At 46.7% G+C, this 16,981-nt stretch overlaps 1 protein-coding gene across 1 annotated transcript in view; it reads left to right on the top strand.

The window, feature by feature from the left end:
- The window catches only part of slc30a6 (solute carrier family 30 member 6), a 53,887-nt gene extending 37,493 nt beyond the window's left edge, over nucleotides 1-16,394 (top strand). The window contains exons 11-15 of the mRNA XM_010754253.3: nucleotides 12,020-12,139; nucleotides 12,235-12,337; nucleotides 12,424-12,471; nucleotides 13,246-13,314; nucleotides 14,213-16,394. Coding sequence (XP_010752555.1) covers nucleotides 12,020-12,139; nucleotides 12,235-12,337; nucleotides 12,424-12,471; nucleotides 13,246-13,314; nucleotides 14,213-14,821 — 949 coding nt within the window. The 3' untranslated portion in view covers nucleotides 14,822-16,394. The remainder of the gene's footprint in view (nucleotides 1-12,019; nucleotides 12,140-12,234; nucleotides 12,338-12,423; nucleotides 12,472-13,245; nucleotides 13,315-14,212) is intronic.
- The last annotated feature ends 587 nt before the right edge of the window (nucleotides 16,395-16,981 follow it).

The raw sequence follows: 16,981 nt of genomic DNA, 5'->3' as shown, positions 1-16,981 counted from the left end.
TTGGATCTCCTCCTTTGTCCGAGCTCCTCGTACTCATTCTGCGCCGAAGTCTCATTCTATCAGGCCTAAGATGAGAGGTCCAGGCTACGTCGATTATGTCAACACCAAGCACGCCATCATGTGGAAGTCTTAACATTCCTGCCTGCGGATAATTTGTCCCTTTTGGTCTGTCAGGTGTCACTCTGGAGGGTGCCTGGGGTTGTAACGAGCATTTCTGGACGGTTGGCCTTCGGTATCTCTCTGCGTAAGTTCTCAGCCGAAGAACTGAAAACATTTGTGTTTCTCATTTTTAACTGTGAGGTTCCCCTAAACGTAGGACCTTCCTTAAATCCCCCCTGCCACCGTCTCCTCGTTCTGGTTTGTTTCGTTCGTCTCTGTTCTTCTTTTTCCCTTTCCCTTTTCTTTTTTCTTCTTTCTCTTCTTTTCCTTCCTCCCCCCCCTTCTTTTTCTTTTTTTTCTTTGTTTGGTCTCCTTCTCCCCTTTTCCTTTTTTTTTTTCACTTGTGTTCCTTTTTTTTTTTCTTTTTTTTTTTTTTTTTTTTTTTTTTTTTTTTTTTTCTTTTCTTTCTTTTTCCCCCTCTTCCTCCCTTTTCCTCTTTTTTTTTCTTTTTCTTTCTCTTTCTCTTTTCTCTCTCTTCTTCTTTTTTTTCCTTTTCCCCCCTCCTTTTTCTTTTCTTTTTTTTTTTTTTTTTTTTTTTTTTTTTCTTTTTCCCCTTCCTTTTCCTTTTTCTTTTTCTTTTCCTCCCTTCCTTCTTCCCTCCCCTCTTTTTCTTTTTCTCCTTCGTTTAACCTCTCCCGCTCTCGCTTCATCCTCTCCATCAGTCGTCGGATCCGAGCGATATTGATCGTGAGGATTTGTTCGCCTCAGACGAAAAGAGGGAAAAGTCATTCATGGCGGGATGTTTCCTTTCTGTCTGTATCAGTTTTTGGAGGCAGCGCAGTCGTCGAATTGGTTGAGTGCAGGAAACAAACTCTGCTGTCGAGGTGAATACAAATAATTAATTACAGCTTAATGTAACTGAAGTGATGCCTCGCCTCAAGTTAATATGATGGAAACAGTGTGTACCTCGCCTGTGGATCTCGGTGTGCTGTCCCGCGCAAAGCGCTCACAGACTCAAACTCGTTGTTCTGCTGGTTGTCAGGTTACAAGACTCAGCGATGTCTGCAGAGCCACAACAGCCACCAGCAAATGCCTGAAGTTGCATCCAGTCACAGATCTGTTGGTTGTTGTCTGTGAGTTGCCCCTGCAGTCACACATTTTCGGTGAAGCCGTTCACTCACCAGATTGTTGGTTGTCTGTTGAAGTTGCTGCCAAGTCTAACAGATCTGTTGAGTTGTTGCTGTACTGCTGAAGTTATGCTGCAGTACACAGATCTGTTGGTTGTCTTGTCTGCTGAAGTTGCTGCAGTAAGATCTGTTGGTTGTTGTTTCATGTGAAGTTGCTCAGTCACAACCGAGCTTTGTTGCGTTGCTTGTTTCGTGAAGTTGCTGCAGTCACAGATCTATGTTGTCGTTTTGCTTGTGAAGTTGCTGCCAGTCACCAGATCGTTGGCTTGTTGTTCTGAAGTTGCTGCCTAGTCACATGATCTGTTGGTTGTTGTTGTCTGTGAAGATTGCTGTCCTGTCCTTTCAGTCTGAATCATTCTCGTGAGGAGGTAAAATTAAAACCCGACAACGAGCGAGTTCAGTTCAGTTTTCAGGTCGGACCGTAGGAGTGAGGTGAGACGCAGCTGTGTTGAAGGTTTGCCTGCAGAACATTGTGATTATTTAACCGACGGTACCTGACGCATGACAACATGATCGACATTCACCCTCTGTCTCACTTCATCCTTCCTCTCCCTCTCTCTTTCGTGTTTCAGGCCGGTTCTGCCCACGTTCGAATCCGCCGCTTGATCGCCAACGAGCAGCTCGGTTTGCTCACGTCACAAACCGGCTGCTGCCCGCTCGTGTCCAGCGACGGCTCCAGATATTTAAAGACGACTGGCTGACCCCTCCACCGGGGCCCTCACCTCCTGCTCGGTTCCCTCTCCTGCCTGAAGGCATACCCAGCCCCTTCCTCCTCCTCATCTGGCCTCTCTCATGTTGTTCAGGAGAGCCCGACCGCCTGACCTCCACGCCCTCTAAACCAGTCCAGCCTCCTCCCGCGAGTTTGCCTTCGACACCCCAGGCAGGACGGTGCCAGCCCCGTGGTCACTCCCGCCCCGGGTCACCAACCCACAGACCCTCGGAGGCCTGGGACTCGCCCTACGGGCGCTCCTCCCTTACACTGGTGCGATGTTGAACAAGGGGCTGGCACGGCCCGGCGGCGGGCTGGGTCTGGTGTGCCGGGATCTGGGTGCAGGGTCCTACGCGATCTGGGTGGGGTGCCCTCCTCTCAGAGCTACTACAGAACGCCTTCGGCGAGGGTCAACGGCACCCTCCGTTTGGAACCAGCTCAACCCCTGGCTTCACAGTCTCAGTACAGACATACAGACCCTGAACCAGAAACTCCTTTGGTGAGAGGATGTCGAGTCTCATCTGATTCATTTCCCTGTCCAGCTGGATGGCGTTCCTCACAGTTTGATGAACTTCGACGGATGGGAGCTAGCATTGTCCTGTTCCGGCAACATGTATTTCTGCGTCCGTTTCCACTGTCCCTGTAGTACAATGTCTTTTAGGTAAAGACAGACCCCTCTTGTCGTCCTTTCCGACCTTTCTTTCCCTTGCTTCCCTCCCCCTCCCTCTTGTGGGGTTATTTATTTGCCCCGCCCTTTCGATGCTAGGGGAACGGAGTGTGGACCTGTTTGAGGATCTTTGGGAAGAAACAGATCATTAAGGATGCCGCTTTTGCGAGAAGGAAAGCGCGATTATTGGTACGGGGTAAGGAAAACATTACAACAACATTCCTGACTGACGTGTTGAATATTAAATTATTCCAGCATTTAAAGTTTCACAGAAAAACTCTGCATCATAAAGACAGGTCAGATGTGGAGAATATTGCCCGATACTTCAAAGAATGTCCGAACATAGACGATGAGAGGACATGAGTTGAATCGAAACTGTTTCTTGGACCAAAACCTGAGGATGAGAATATTAGAAAACAGAATGAAATGTATTATTTTTTATGGATTCAAACATTTAAACCAAACCAAACAGGATTGTTTCTCTCGTTTGGTCTGGTGAAAGTCTTCTTTTTTTTTTGGTCGCTCGTCTCTGTCGTTGAGTTTTCTGTTTCTACTGAAGCTTGTTGAGAAAAAAGTTATTAAACATTTTATCTGCAGACACTGCTGCCTGAAAACACGAAGTTGCTCTCGGCTCATTAAACTTGTTGGTGTTGGCCCCGCCTCCGTGATGCACCCCATAAGGGACCAACGTGCATACGTCCTGCGGAAAAAAACCAAGGCGGGACGCTCAGCCTGCAGAGTTAACCTCTATAAACAGAAATCTGCACATGCATCTGAGGTGTGAGCGGCCGAGATGTTTGAAAAGTTGTTGCTCAGTCACGAGAGTGTGAGCCCCAGTGAAATAAAATCGAACATCATCCCTGATAGACGACTCGGGTCGAAGTGTTTCCATCCACGAATTTTGAGTTTGAATTTGATATCGGCACGAGAAAAGTTGAGACTAATCGGTTGTTTCCTATGGCTCTCGCTGACTCTTTTTCCACACCTGACCTCTTGACCTTGTTTTGCCAAACATCCATGGAAAAACACTTAAAATCTCAAAACATTCAAGCATGTTAACGTTTAACTTCTTATCATTCCAAGTATGATTTTTGATTAAAGGATGAATCTATTCGGTCTTACTGTCAGGAAAGTGGATTCACATGCTCGAGTTTCATGTCAGTCCAGGTCCAAGTCCAGTTTTCATGGTTCACAACCTTGTTTCCTCGTGTTTTTTCCGCCCATGTGTCGCAAGCAGTTCTGCGCACTTGAAAGCCTCCGACTCCGATTTTGAGGATCATGTTGAAATCCTCATCATTAAATGTTTTTTTCATGCAGAGGGCCGTGTCATGTTCTCTGCCTGGTGACGTGAATCTTTGAAGCATCAATAAGTTATCATTTTCCCTTTTACATTTGTTTAACCTGAACTCGGGCTGAGCGTCAATGCAACGGCACAACTCCCGTTACTGTTGTGAGCGTGTGAGGGGAAAACAGGACCTATGCTCGCTTCTCCTAACGACGACTTCTTCTGTATGTTTATCCCAAAAGAAAGACGGGGGTGGTGGGTGATATTAAAAAAACGGTATGAACGATTTTGTTCGTGTCATTTTTCTTTGTGTGTGATCTCATGCTGTTTTAGATTCGAACGTTTGTAGCTGTCTGTTGACTGCCTAAGGCTTCATGCGAACCTTCTTCTTTCTTCTCGACATAATACCTGATGACCTTCTGACCCACAGCATCTGCTTGTAAAGGACGATACTCTCATCTCCGTTTACGGACTGAACAAGTACCAGTAACACAAACACCCCACTGTGGTAAATCTGCGAGAGCTGTATCGCGATCTGATTTATTTCACCAAGCCTCTCACCAACCGCTCCTAAAAGTCAGTCCCACATTTACTCTTGTCCGGCGGCCTTCTTCTTTGCTCGCCCTCACTTCGCTCCTTTTCTCTTTCTTAGCTTCTCCGTCAGCCGTCCATCTTCACTCTCTTCTCTCTGCCATTATATCTGTAGAACAGGGGCCCGTAATAGGATCCTCGTGAGCAAAACCCTGCCCGCGCCATCAATTTATATCTGGCCCGCTTTGCCCGCTTTGATTTATTTTAAAATCTATATATATTTTAAAATATCTTTAAACCTCATGTTTTCTGTCAAAAATACACGAGTTCACAGATTACAACATTTATTTGAAAAGTAGCTGATCAGTAAAACATCAGGCAGAACGTCCTCGCAGCTCTTACGTGACGCCACCGGTCTGGAACGCTAATTGTCCCGTGCGTGCGCTTTGTAACCTGTGGAGCTAAACGCGTCCTGTGGCCCTCATGCAACGGAAACGTGAACAACAAATATGTTTCATTAAATAAAAACCCAAAACAAGGTCGGTACACAATCAATCAAAAAAAAGCATCCAACAACAAAAAACTGGCAAGTGTATTACAGTCGTCTGTCGCTATAACTCGGGTTCATTGTCACCCCCCGGTCTCGCTGCTTTCGTGGATTTTTTTTAGTGTCATTTTGCTTTTTTTACAGTGTACTGTACAGGTACCAATGACTCACGTGTGTTCTGCCGGTCCTGATTACCACTAAGGGAGAGCGTTACTGTTACAAAATGTGTGTAAAAATAGGTGTTAAAAGTTTGTGGTTAGGGGGTTGTTACCGGCCATTACAACATGTATAATAATTGTAAAACTTACCTATGCGGCATTATTTCGTTTACTTGCGGGGTATTTTTAGAACGTCTCCCCCGCGAAAACGTAGGGAGATGCCAGCAGAGCGTGTGGCCGTAATCACAGCATCCCCCACTGGACACGCCTTAAAGTCTATTTTCTTGTTTCCTAAAAAATTTTTAATTATTTCACCCTACAATTTGCTCTTCCCCCCCAATTGCATTTTTATAATGTTATAACAACAGCTTTTCTATTTTTATTTATATTCACATAGATACAACTTTTAATACGAACACCCTTGTGTTCATTTGTTCACGGCGTGACTGTGTATCTCTCTCCCTTTTATTTTGTGTGGTCCAACTTTATTTTGCTGACTTGGTTCTGTTCTTACACCCCCCCGTCTTCCCTTTTACCCTTCTCTCCTCCCCTGTTTGTTTGTCCCGAACACTATTACACTCCCCCCCTCAGTTCTGTCTTTGAGTCTACAGTTCCTTTTCCCTCCCTGAGTTTTTAGCTTTCTGTTCTGCCCTACCCACCGATCCACTGATTCTTTTGCTTATCACTCAGCACCGCCCTCATCCATCATGCAGCTTTTTTTTCTCCGGCCTTCATTCGGTCTCCCTTACTGTCCTGCACATTTTTTTCTTTTCTGAACCTAGTAGCAGAAGTGTTTTTTTTTTGCTTTCTTTCTTTTCTTTTTTCCCCCTCTCCCCTTGCCTCGCCTTTCTTCTGCTCCTAGTGTTAGCGGACCATACGTCATTTACCTACTTATAACACCATAATGTTGCTGCGACCTCGTTATTTTCTTAGCTGCATCCTTTTTGATACTGTTAACCCTTTCCCAATTCTTATTTCTCCTACGTTGCCTCATAACCCATTTAATTCGCTCACCGATTATTGCTCCCCTTTTACGCTCAGTTTAGTCATACCCATCAATCAAGACAATTTGCATATGTATTCTCCCTTTCTCCCCCTTTTCCTCCAGACGGCAAAATACCTCTATCTGGTCCCCCTTTATATCTGATACAACCTAATTTCTTCCCCATCCCCTTTTAAGCACTTACAGTCCCTCGCTTTCACTGTCATCCTTGCCTCTGCCGTTCTTAAAAATAGAACTGCATTGATTTTTTTTTTGTCTGGAGGTCGAGGCTGTTTTTAGGCTTTTCCATACTCTGTGGATGATCCAGGTTTGGCATTCACAAGTAGTTCACCATCTTCAGGTGATCCAGGAACTTCATACATCAAAAACTGACTCCAACTTCCGAACCAGCAGTGTCCAGTCTAACAGTGAACACAGCGACAGAACCTCTGAACCGGCAGTGTCCAGTCTAACAGTGAACACAGCAGCCTGTGGTTTTCTTGCCGGGTTTGGCTCCTGGCGTCCCGGGCTGAGTCAGTTCAGTTAGCGACACGGCTGACCGAGGTAACCACAGTGAGTGGTTTAACGTAACATACCAATGTTATGATCTTTGCATTAGAGGCAGGAGACGTACAGGCGTGATTGAACTCGCCGCTGACGGCAGGATTTTAAAGAAAAGATCAACGTTGTTGATTTTTCTGCTTCATTTGAAGCGCGCCGATTACTTAATTTAACCTGAGTGTTTCTGCACTGGCTTGTTACCTGGGTTATGTATCCCACTGTGATTCTATCCTCAGACCAACATTTAGTCTTTCCTGGACGTCTGAGAGCTCAGAGAACAATAAGAAGAACACGGCGTCCTCTCGAGCTTCGGCCTTGAGCACATTGTCCGTTATTAATAAACGAATCGTTGATAAATAAAAAGAATAAAAGTTCCTCACGCCTCACTGACCTCCTTTATGTTGCCATAGCAACGCATAGACTGACTCTAGAGCAGACTGATGCTCAGCGTCGACTGTTGTGATGAATATTACATCCCACTGTGTATTCCCACATGACACACACACACACACACACACACACACACACACACACACTGCTCAGTCGGTGCAGGTTACTCGGGGCGACAGCCTGGAGAGTTGTGCAGCAGAGCTGAGCTGTGATTGGCTGAGAGGGCAGAAATGAACAGGACGTCCCAGCCTAGTTTCTGTGTGTGTGTGTGTGTGTGTGTGTGTGTGTGTGTGTGTGTGTGTGTGTGTGAGAGAGACTATGTATGCCTTCATACACGCAGTTTGTGTGCATGTCTGTATATTCCAGTGTGTGTTTGCATGGTGTGTGTGTTTGCATGGTGTGTGTGTGTGTGTGTGTGTGTGCGTGCGTGTGTGTGTGTGTGTGTGTTACTGTCTGTGTTGTAATAGTCTGTCCCTACTTAACCTCAGCAGGGTCTGGGGGCCAACTGGGTTATATAAAGCCTGCTGCTCTGTCGGGCTCACCAGCCAGAGGCCTGTGTGTGTGTGTGTGTGTGTGTGTGTGTGTGTGTGTGTGGAGGATGGCAGATATTTTTTTAAATGTGTGACACAGATAAAAAGGGAAATTTTGCTGATCTTCGCTCTCGTCGTCTCGTGTTTACATACCTGTTCATGTTTCAGCCAGGTGTGAAGAACATCTGTACGTTCACACCTGCTCCAAGGAAAACTACCAACAACCTGACATGTCCCCTCACTCGACCTCATCTTTTTCCAAGCAGCAACTTCTGTGGCTCCAATGTGGAAGTGCTACAAACTGCAGTTCCTCTAACGTCCACTTGAGTCAGTCTCCATAAGTCCCCATGTCCAAATGTCCAACTTCACAGCAGAAATAAACATGTTTACAGCCTGGTACAAAAAACAGTTTTGGTCTCTGTAGCTAATTTCCCCGTTCATGACAACTGTACTGAGGGTGAATTTATATACAACTCACCTGTTCACATTATATTAAGGCTTAAAGTTATGCAGGATTAAGAGCGGGGACGCTTTGATTGACAGGTGGGTGTGGTTACAGGTGTCTTGTTTGAGCAACCAGGCTTCATTCAGCCGCCTCAGGTCCACTGATGATCCACGACTTTGCTGATATTTAGGTTAGCCACCACATTGAGCTTGACAACAGGTCTTCAGAAACCTGCGGGGACGTCACGGACACTACGTCCAGGTTTTAGACAGTCTGCGGGGACGTCACGGAGACTACGTCCAGGTTTTAGACAGTCTGCGGGGACGTCACGGAGACTACGTCCAGGTTTTAGACAGTCTGCGGGGACGTCACGGAGACTACGTCCAGGTTTTAGACAGTCTGCGGGGACGTCACGGAGACTACGTCCAGGTTTTAGACAGTCTGCGGGGACGTCACGGAGACTACGTCCAGGTTTTAGACAGTCTGCGGGGACGTCACGGAGACTACGTCCAGGTTTTAGACAGTCTGCGGGGACGTCACGGAGACTACGTCCAGGTTTTAGACAGTCTGCGGGGACGTCACGGAGACTACGTCCAGGTTTTAGACAGTCTGCGGGGACGTCACGGAGACTACGTCCAGGTTTTAGACAGTCTGCGGGGACGTCACGGAGACTACGTCCAGGTTTTAGACAGTCTGCGGGGACGTCACGGAGACTACGTCCAGGTTTTAGACAGTCTGCGGGGACGTCACGGAGACTACGTCCAGGTTTTAGACAGTCTGCGGGGACGTCACGGAGACTACGTCCAGGTTTTAGACAGTCTGCGGGGACGTCACGGAGACTACGTCCAGGTTTTAGACAGTCTGCGGGGACGTCACGGAGACTACGTCCAGGTTTTAGACAGTCTGCAGGGATGTTTCTGGTCCAGTGTGAAGCCAACAGACTCGAGTATCGAGTGTTTGTCTCTGAGCTTTAATCCGTCGCTCTCGTCTGCAGCGTGTCTGGATTAACACACACACAAGGTCACGTGTCAAATTATATCAATGCATCAAAAGGGATTATGGGATCGCTGGGATTGTCGGTCTCATCCCAACTCAGCACTTTTTCTTTCTTCTGTCTCGCTCTCGAGTCATCAGGATGTTTTTACTCAGTTATCAGTTTCACTGTAATGTGGCACAGTGGATAAATAATGTGACGGTTCATTCTGAGCATTTTAAGTGAAAATAGTTTGATCAGAGTTTACGGTTGTTTTTTCTGCGACTATCTGCATAATGAAGAGTCGACTAAGACTCGACGAGGCGAACCACGTGCTGTTAATTTAAAGATGATGCTGCTGTTGAGAAATTATCGAATGTACGTTCAGCCTCGAGTCGAAACTGTTGTGGACTTTCTCTCCTGAGGTTAACGAGGTCCCGTGTGGGCCTTGAGGTCCCGTGTGGGCCTTGAGGTCCCATGTGGGCCTTGAGGTCCTCAGCAGTATTAGTTGTTTGGCTTTGGTTGGGAACAGTAGGTGCCAGTCTATCTCAACACTGTGGTGTCCAGGGTCACAGAGACCTGTTGCTGCCTTCATAGACATAATAGATAGCTTGTTGTTGACGGTCCAATCTGTGTAAACAGACATCTGTGTCTCCAGACTAGAACATGCTGACAATAACACCTCCATGGGTAAAGACATTCTCTGTGACTCATTCTGGGCGTGTAGTATTTGTGCTGTTATCTTGGGGTTTAAAGTCGATCCACCAGGATGAGTTGGTCAGAATGTGAGACCGACTCAGGCACTTCTGATGAACTTTGAGAGTGTCTCTAATTCAATAAATAATACAGCATCAGACATCAGAGGCTCCTGAACACTTTCTGAGCTCCTGACCTTTAACCTTTGACTTCAGCAACTTCTCCACAACAGAAACATGAAGCCATGTTTTAGGATCTGCGCGGGGAACCCATCGACTCAAACACGGTGACTCAGTTTCAGGACTGCAAACCGACTCGGTGGGTTTGATGTGAACGCAGCGTCCAGCAGTGAATCATAACCCGTGCATCAGCCTGACGAGTCACATGACCTCGTCACCGCTGTCTCTGCCGTCCATCTTACCGACTGATTAAAGCTGAGCTCGTCGTCCTTCCTCCTCCTTCTTCAGCCGTCCCCGTGACAAACACGCGATTCTCTGAATGACACATTTGACATTAATTACGCGTTGACGTCCGTGTCATAGTTTGTTTTTAAAACATAATCTTCGACCACCTCGCGGCCTCCGTGCGTCTCCTCATGCTCGTGACAGCGCTCGATGCTGCCGCAGACTTTGATGTATTGGAAATTCAACCTGACACTCGGCACGCGGCCGATCGCCCGGAGACGATGCGTTCGCTGACCCGTTAATCATTTCAGGAACACCGAGCTGGTGTGTTACTCAGAGAGCAGACAGGGTCGGCTGTGTTTTGGGTTTTTTTGGGGGGGGGGGGGGGGGGGGGGGTCGGCTGAATGTTTGGTTTCCTCTGCAGAGCGAAGTCTCTTTCCTCAGGTCAGCTCAGGTCATCATGTCTGAGGAGTAGGGATGTAACGATGCATCGTGACACGATTAAAAATCGATACAAATACGTGACGACTCGCATCGGTTGACAGAAAAAATGAATCGTGATTCTTGGCGAATGGGAACCCGCACAGCGCGTGCTCTCACTGGTCAAACAGGCTTCCCGGCGCGTTGCGTGAGCGTGGCGTGTTTGGTCCGTCCTGCACGTGACTTCAAACCCACCGGGAGTGTTTCAGGAGCGAGCGCTTAGCCCGCCAGACTTTGTTTACCTGCTCAGATTTGGACATTTTCCTGGTGCATGTTCTTCTAAACATGCTTCTACATGTGTAAATATGCTACGAAGTTAATTAGTTTCGCTTTTGTCTGTTTTTACGACCGGCAGTTTGCACGGGGTATTTTATTTTGAAAATCCACCGGATTCTCTTTGTTTTTCTGTGTCTGGCTTCCGCCCACTCGAGGTGCTCTGTGCTCGCAAGTTTTAATGTTTTTATTTTATTGTTATGTACAAAAAATGTGTCATATTAGACCCTGAATAGTTTGTAAGGGTTAATGAGTGATGAAATGTTGGGATAATTTTTGTATGTAGTTAAGTTCCCAACTTCATTGTGAGATTAATTTAAAGCTTTAGTTAATAAAATGATCAAATTAATTCAGTTGCTCTCATAATCTGAGAGCAGATGATCTTTTTTGCATGGGAAAAAATGTGGCTAGTGGAAATTCTGACTTTTTATAAAAACACAAACTGTTTGAGAGTTTCTGTAAAGAAAGATTTTTTTCCTACAAATAAAAAGATAATTTTATTTGGTCATAATTTGTCTGTAGCTCATTTTGATTTAAAAAAATCGTGAATCGAGTCGTGAGTTGAGTGTATCGTTACATCCCTACGTCTAAATTCTTCATGGTCACTTTTGTGTTTGTTTTGTTCTTTAAATCTTCTTAGCAGCTTGAAGCGTTCTGTTTGGTCTCAGCTGATGGAAGAGGAGTTATCGATGTTCGTCCTCAGTGAACTCGCTCAGTCGAGTGCCGTTGGTTCAATCTGCTTTGCAGCTGTTAAAGCCTGCGCTGTCTTCATGACACCGTCACATAAATCACTTCCTGCTCCATTCTTTGAACACAAAAGCCAAAATGTATCTGCAGGATTGTGACGAACGTTGTGATGAAGTTAAGAACATCTTGTGTCGTCCACGACAGAGGATGAAAGAAAGCAGAAAATATTCAACGTGTAACGCTGAAATCAGAAAATCTGGACTAATCCTTGCAGCTCTAATTGATGATTAATTTGTTTCTTCATGATGAGAAACTTCGTTATTCTGTTTTCCTCCTTCGATCATCTGGAGTCGATTCGGTGCGATAATCTGCTGATCCTGTCTCACTTCTCTTTCTTTGTCTTTGTCTCTTCCAGTTTGTGCGGCATCGTTCCAGGTCTCAGCAGCGTCCTGCTGCCTCGGATGAACCCGTTCGTCCTCATCAACATGGCCGGAGCTCTTTCCCTCTGCATCACCTACATGCTCATAGAAATCAAGTAAGCGTTCACCTCCGTCTGCAGCCAGCAGCGCCGCTCTCTTTGGTGTCCAATGTGTCTTTTGAAACGTGATTTGTGTTGCTGTGTTTGTTCAGTAACTATAACGCAGTGGACACGGCGTCGGCGGTCGCCATCGCCCTCATGACCTTTGGCACCATGTATCCCATGAGCGTCTACAGCGGCAAAGTGCTGCTACAGGTAAGATGAACGCGTGTTCAGGTGAAACGCATCAGGATACTTCAGGAGGCGCCGTCACAGATTTGTTTGTCGTCTCTCGTTCGCAGACGACGCCGTCGCACGTCATCGGACAACTGGACAAACTGCTCAGAGAGGTGAGTCCGACTTTAAAAACAGAACTCCACTGTGTTTATTATTATTGACGCCGCACTCCTCAGAGACATTCAAGCTTCACTCGGCTCCTCTTAACGTCTTCATGTGTTTATTCCAAATATGAAGTCACGACTGACACCAGACTCAATCACAGGGATTGCCCGATTGCCTGGAGCAAGTCAATGCCTCGTCTTCTTAGCTCCCTCTGTCAGCGTCCTCTTCAGTCTCCTCTACCATTACGTCCATAGAGGCTGCTAAGTCCGGTTCCATTGACCACTCACTCAGCTCTGGTTCTGGTTCTGGACCGTCAGCATTCAGGTTTCTGAAAAATGACGCTGTAGTGCCGACACAGTCTCACAAAATGATTCATAAAGAGGCAAGTAGACGTCTGACGGCCTCTCCTGACCAGGACTTTGACACTGAATCCTTCTCCCAGCAACACATCTCAGCTCCTCCTGGAGGATCCAGGCGTGTTCCCGGGCTAGATGGTCTATGTAGTCCCTCCAGCAGGTTCTGGGTCTGCCCCGGGGTCTCCTACCAGTTTGCTAAATCTCCAAAGGGAGGCCCCCAGGAGGATCCTGATCAGATGTTGAACCACCTCAGCTTTGACTCCCTCAGGGTGTCCGAGCTCCTCGTCCTATCTCTGAGGAAGTCTCATTCTTTCAGGGACTAGAGATGAGAGGTCCAGCTACTGCGATACTGTCAACACCAGCAGCAGCCATCATGTGAAGTTTAACATTCCTGTTGGTTAATTTGTCCCTTTTGTGTCTGTCCAGGTGTCGACTCTGGACGGCGTGCTGGAGGTTCGTAACGAGCATTTCTGGACGGTTGGCTTCGGATCTCTGGTACGTTTCTCAGCCGAAGAACTGAAAACATTTGTGTTCATCTCATGTTTGTAACTGTGAGTTAAACCAGTAGGACCTCCTTAAATCCCCCCTGACCACCGTCCTCCCGTTGGTTTGTTTTGTTCGTCTCTGTTCGTTTCCCCTCTCCCGTCTCGTTCATCCTCTCCATCAGTCGTCGGATCGCAGCGATGATCTGCAGGGATTTGTTCGCTCAGACGAAAAGAGGGAACAAGTCATTCATGCGGAGATGTTTCCTTTCTGTCTGTCTCAGTTTTTGGAGGCAGCGCTGTCGTCATTGTTGTAGTGACAGGAAACAAACTCTGCTGTCAGAGGTGAATACAAATAATTAATTACAGCTAATGTAACTGAAGTGCTGCTCGCCCTCAAGTTAATTCCTGATGGAAACAGTTTGGACCTCGCTGTGACTCGGTGTGTGTCCGCGCAAAGCGTCACAGACTCAACTCGTTTGTTCTGCTGGTTCGTCAGTTAAAGGACTCAGCGAGTCTGCAGCAGCCACAACAGCACGCACATGTCTGAAGTTGCTGCAGTCACAGATCTGTTGGTTGTTGTTGTCTGATGTTGCTGCAGTCACAGATCTGTTGGTTGTTGTCTGTGAAGTTGCTGCAGTCACAGATCTGTTGGTTGTTGTTGTCTGTGAAGTTGCTGTCCTGTCCTTTCAGGTCTGAATATTCTCGTGAGGACGGTAAAATTAAAAACCGACAAACGAGGAGTTCAGTTCAGTTTTCAGGTCGGACGTAGAAGTTGAGGTGAGACGAGCTGTGTTGAAGGTTGCTGAGACATTGTGATTATTTAACCGACGTACTGAAGCATGACAACTGATCGACCTTCACCCTCTGTCTCACTCATACCTTCCTCTCCCTCTCTCTTTGTGTTTCAGGCCGGTTCTGCCCACGTTCGAATCCGCCGTGATGCCAACGAGCAGCTGGTTCTGGCTCACGTCACAAACCGGCTGCTGCCGCTCGTGTCCACGCTGACGGTCCAGATCTTTAAAGACGACTGGACCAGACCCCTCCTCACCGGGGCCCTCACCTCCTCCGCCTCGGTTCCCTCTCCTGCTGAAGGCTACGCCGCCCTCTCCTCCTCCTCTCTGCCTCCTCTCATGTTGTCCTCAGGAGAGCTCGACCCGCTGACCTCCACGCCCTCTAAACCCAGCAGCCCTCCTCCGGAGTTTGCCTTCGACACCCCAGGCAGGAACGTGCAGCCCGTGGTCCTCCCCGCCCCGGGTCACCACACCCACAGACCCTACGGAGGCCTGGGACTCGCCTACGGAGCGTCTCCCTACACGGGGATGTTGAATCAGGGGCTGGCACGGCCCGGCGGCGGGCTGGGTCTGGGTGTGCAGGGTCTGGGTGCAGGGTACGGACTGGGTGGGGTGCCCTCCTCTCAGAGCTACAGAACTGCCTTCGGAGGGTCAACGGCACCACTCCGGTTTGGAACCAGCAACCCTCTGGCTTCACAGTCTCAGTACAGACAATACAGACCCTGAACCAGAACTCCTTTGGTGACGGAGGTCGAGTCTCAGTCTGATTCATTTCCTGTCCAGGCTGGATGGCGTTTCCTCACAGTTTGATGAACTTCAGAGGATGGAGCTGATTGTTCTCGGATGTTTTGGTGTAAAGTCTTTTAGTGTGACAGACGGTGAGCGTGTTGTGGTATTTATTTGGTTGATGAGGGGACCGGGAGGTGGACTGTTTGAGGATCTTGGGAAACAGAGTCATTAAGATGCCGATGGAGAGAAAGCAGCGATTATTTGGTGACGGGGAAACATTCAACAACATTCCTGCTGACGTGTTGAATTAAATTAAATTCCAGCATTTAAAGTTTCACAGAAAAACTCTGATCATAAAGAAGTCAGTATGTGAGAATATGCCGATACTCAAAGAAATGTCAGAAAATAGAGATGAGGAGGAAATGATGACTCGAACTGTTTATTGGACCAAACTGAAGGAGAATATTTAGAAAACAGAATGAAATGTATTATTTTTTATGGATTCAAACATTTAAAACCAAAACAGGATTGTTCTCGTTTGGTTGGTGAAAGTCTTCGGTCGCTCGTCCTCTGTCGTGGTTTCTGTTTCTCTGAAGCTTGTTGAGAAACAGTTTAAACATTTTATCTGCAGAACTGCTGCTGAAAACACGAAGTTGCTCATCGGCTCCTAAACTTGTTGGTGTTGGACCTCGCTGATGCCACATTAAGACCAACAGTGCATGAGTCTGGAAAAACAAGGCGGGACGATCATGCTGCAGAGTGTAACCTCTATAAACAGAAATCTGCACATGAATCTGAGGGTGAGGGGCCGAGATGGTTTGAAAAGTGTTGATCAGTCACGAGAGATGTGAAGAGCAAAACAGGTGAAATAAAATCGACAATCATCCCTGATAGACGACTCGGGTCGAAGTGTTTCCATCAACGAATTTTGGTGAATTTTGAATCGGCACGAGAAAAGTCTGATGACTAATCGGTTGTTTCCTCATGGCTCTCGTGACTTTTTTCCACACCTTGACCTTTGACCTTGTTTTGCTGAAACATCCATGGAAACACTAAAATCTCTAAAACATTAAAGCATGTTGAACGTTAACTTCTTATCATTCCAGATGATTTTTGGATTAAAGGATGAATCATTCGGTCTCTACTGTCAGGAAATGGATTCACATGCTCGAGTTTCATGTCAGTCCAGGTCCAAGTCCAGTTTTCATGGTTCAAACTTGTTTCCTCGTGTTTTTTCCTGCATGTGATCGGCAGCAGTTCTGCAGACTTGAAGCCTCAGACTCAGATTTGGAGGATCATGTTGAATCCTCATCATTAAATGTTTTTTCATGCAGAGGGCCGTGTCATGTTCTCTGCTGGGAGTGAATCTTTGAAGCATCAATAAGTTTATCATTTTCCTTTTATATGTTTTTAACCTGAACTCGGGCTGAGCGTCAATGAAACGGCAACTCCTCGTTACTGTTCGTACGCGTGTCGAGGAAACAGACCTATGCTCGGCCCTAACGAGACTTCTTCCATGTATGTTTATTCCAAAAGAACGACGGGGTGATTAAAAACAGGTCATGAAAGATTTGTTCGTGTCATTTTTTCTTCTGTGTGATCTCATGATGTTTTTAGATTCGAACGTTGTCGTGTCTGTTGCTGCCTCAAGGCTTCATGGAAACCTTCTTCTTCTTCTCGACATGAACTGATGACCTTCTGACCTCACAGCATCTGTTGTAAAGACGATACTCTCATCTCCGTTTACGGACTGAACAAGTAAGTACACAAACACCCCACTGTGGTAAATCTGGAGAGCTGTACTCGAGTATTCTGATTTTATTTCACCAAGCTCTCACCAACCACTAAAAGTCAGTCCCACATTTACTCTTGTCCGGCGGCTTCTTGCTCGCTCACTCGCTCCTTTTCTCTTCTTAGCTTCCTCCGTCAGCGTCCTCTTCACTCTCTTCTCCTCTGCCATTATATCTGTAGAACAGGGGCCCGGTTAATAGGCATCCCGTGAGCCAAACCTGCCCGCCATCAATTATATCTGGCCCGCTTTGATTTATTTTAAAATATATATATATTTTAAAATATCTTTGAAACCTCATGTTTTCTGTCAAAAATACAAGTTCACAGATTTCACAACATTTATTGAAAAGTAGCTGATAAGTAAAA

This window comes from Larimichthys crocea, unplaced genomic scaffold (genome assembly GCF_000972845.2).
Source record: "Larimichthys crocea isolate SSNF unplaced genomic scaffold, L_crocea_2.0 scaffold417, whole genome shotgun sequence".
NCBI lineage: Eukaryota > Metazoa > Chordata > Actinopteri > Sciaenidae > Larimichthys > Larimichthys crocea.
This window is presented reverse-complemented; position numbering and strand designations above follow the sequence as displayed.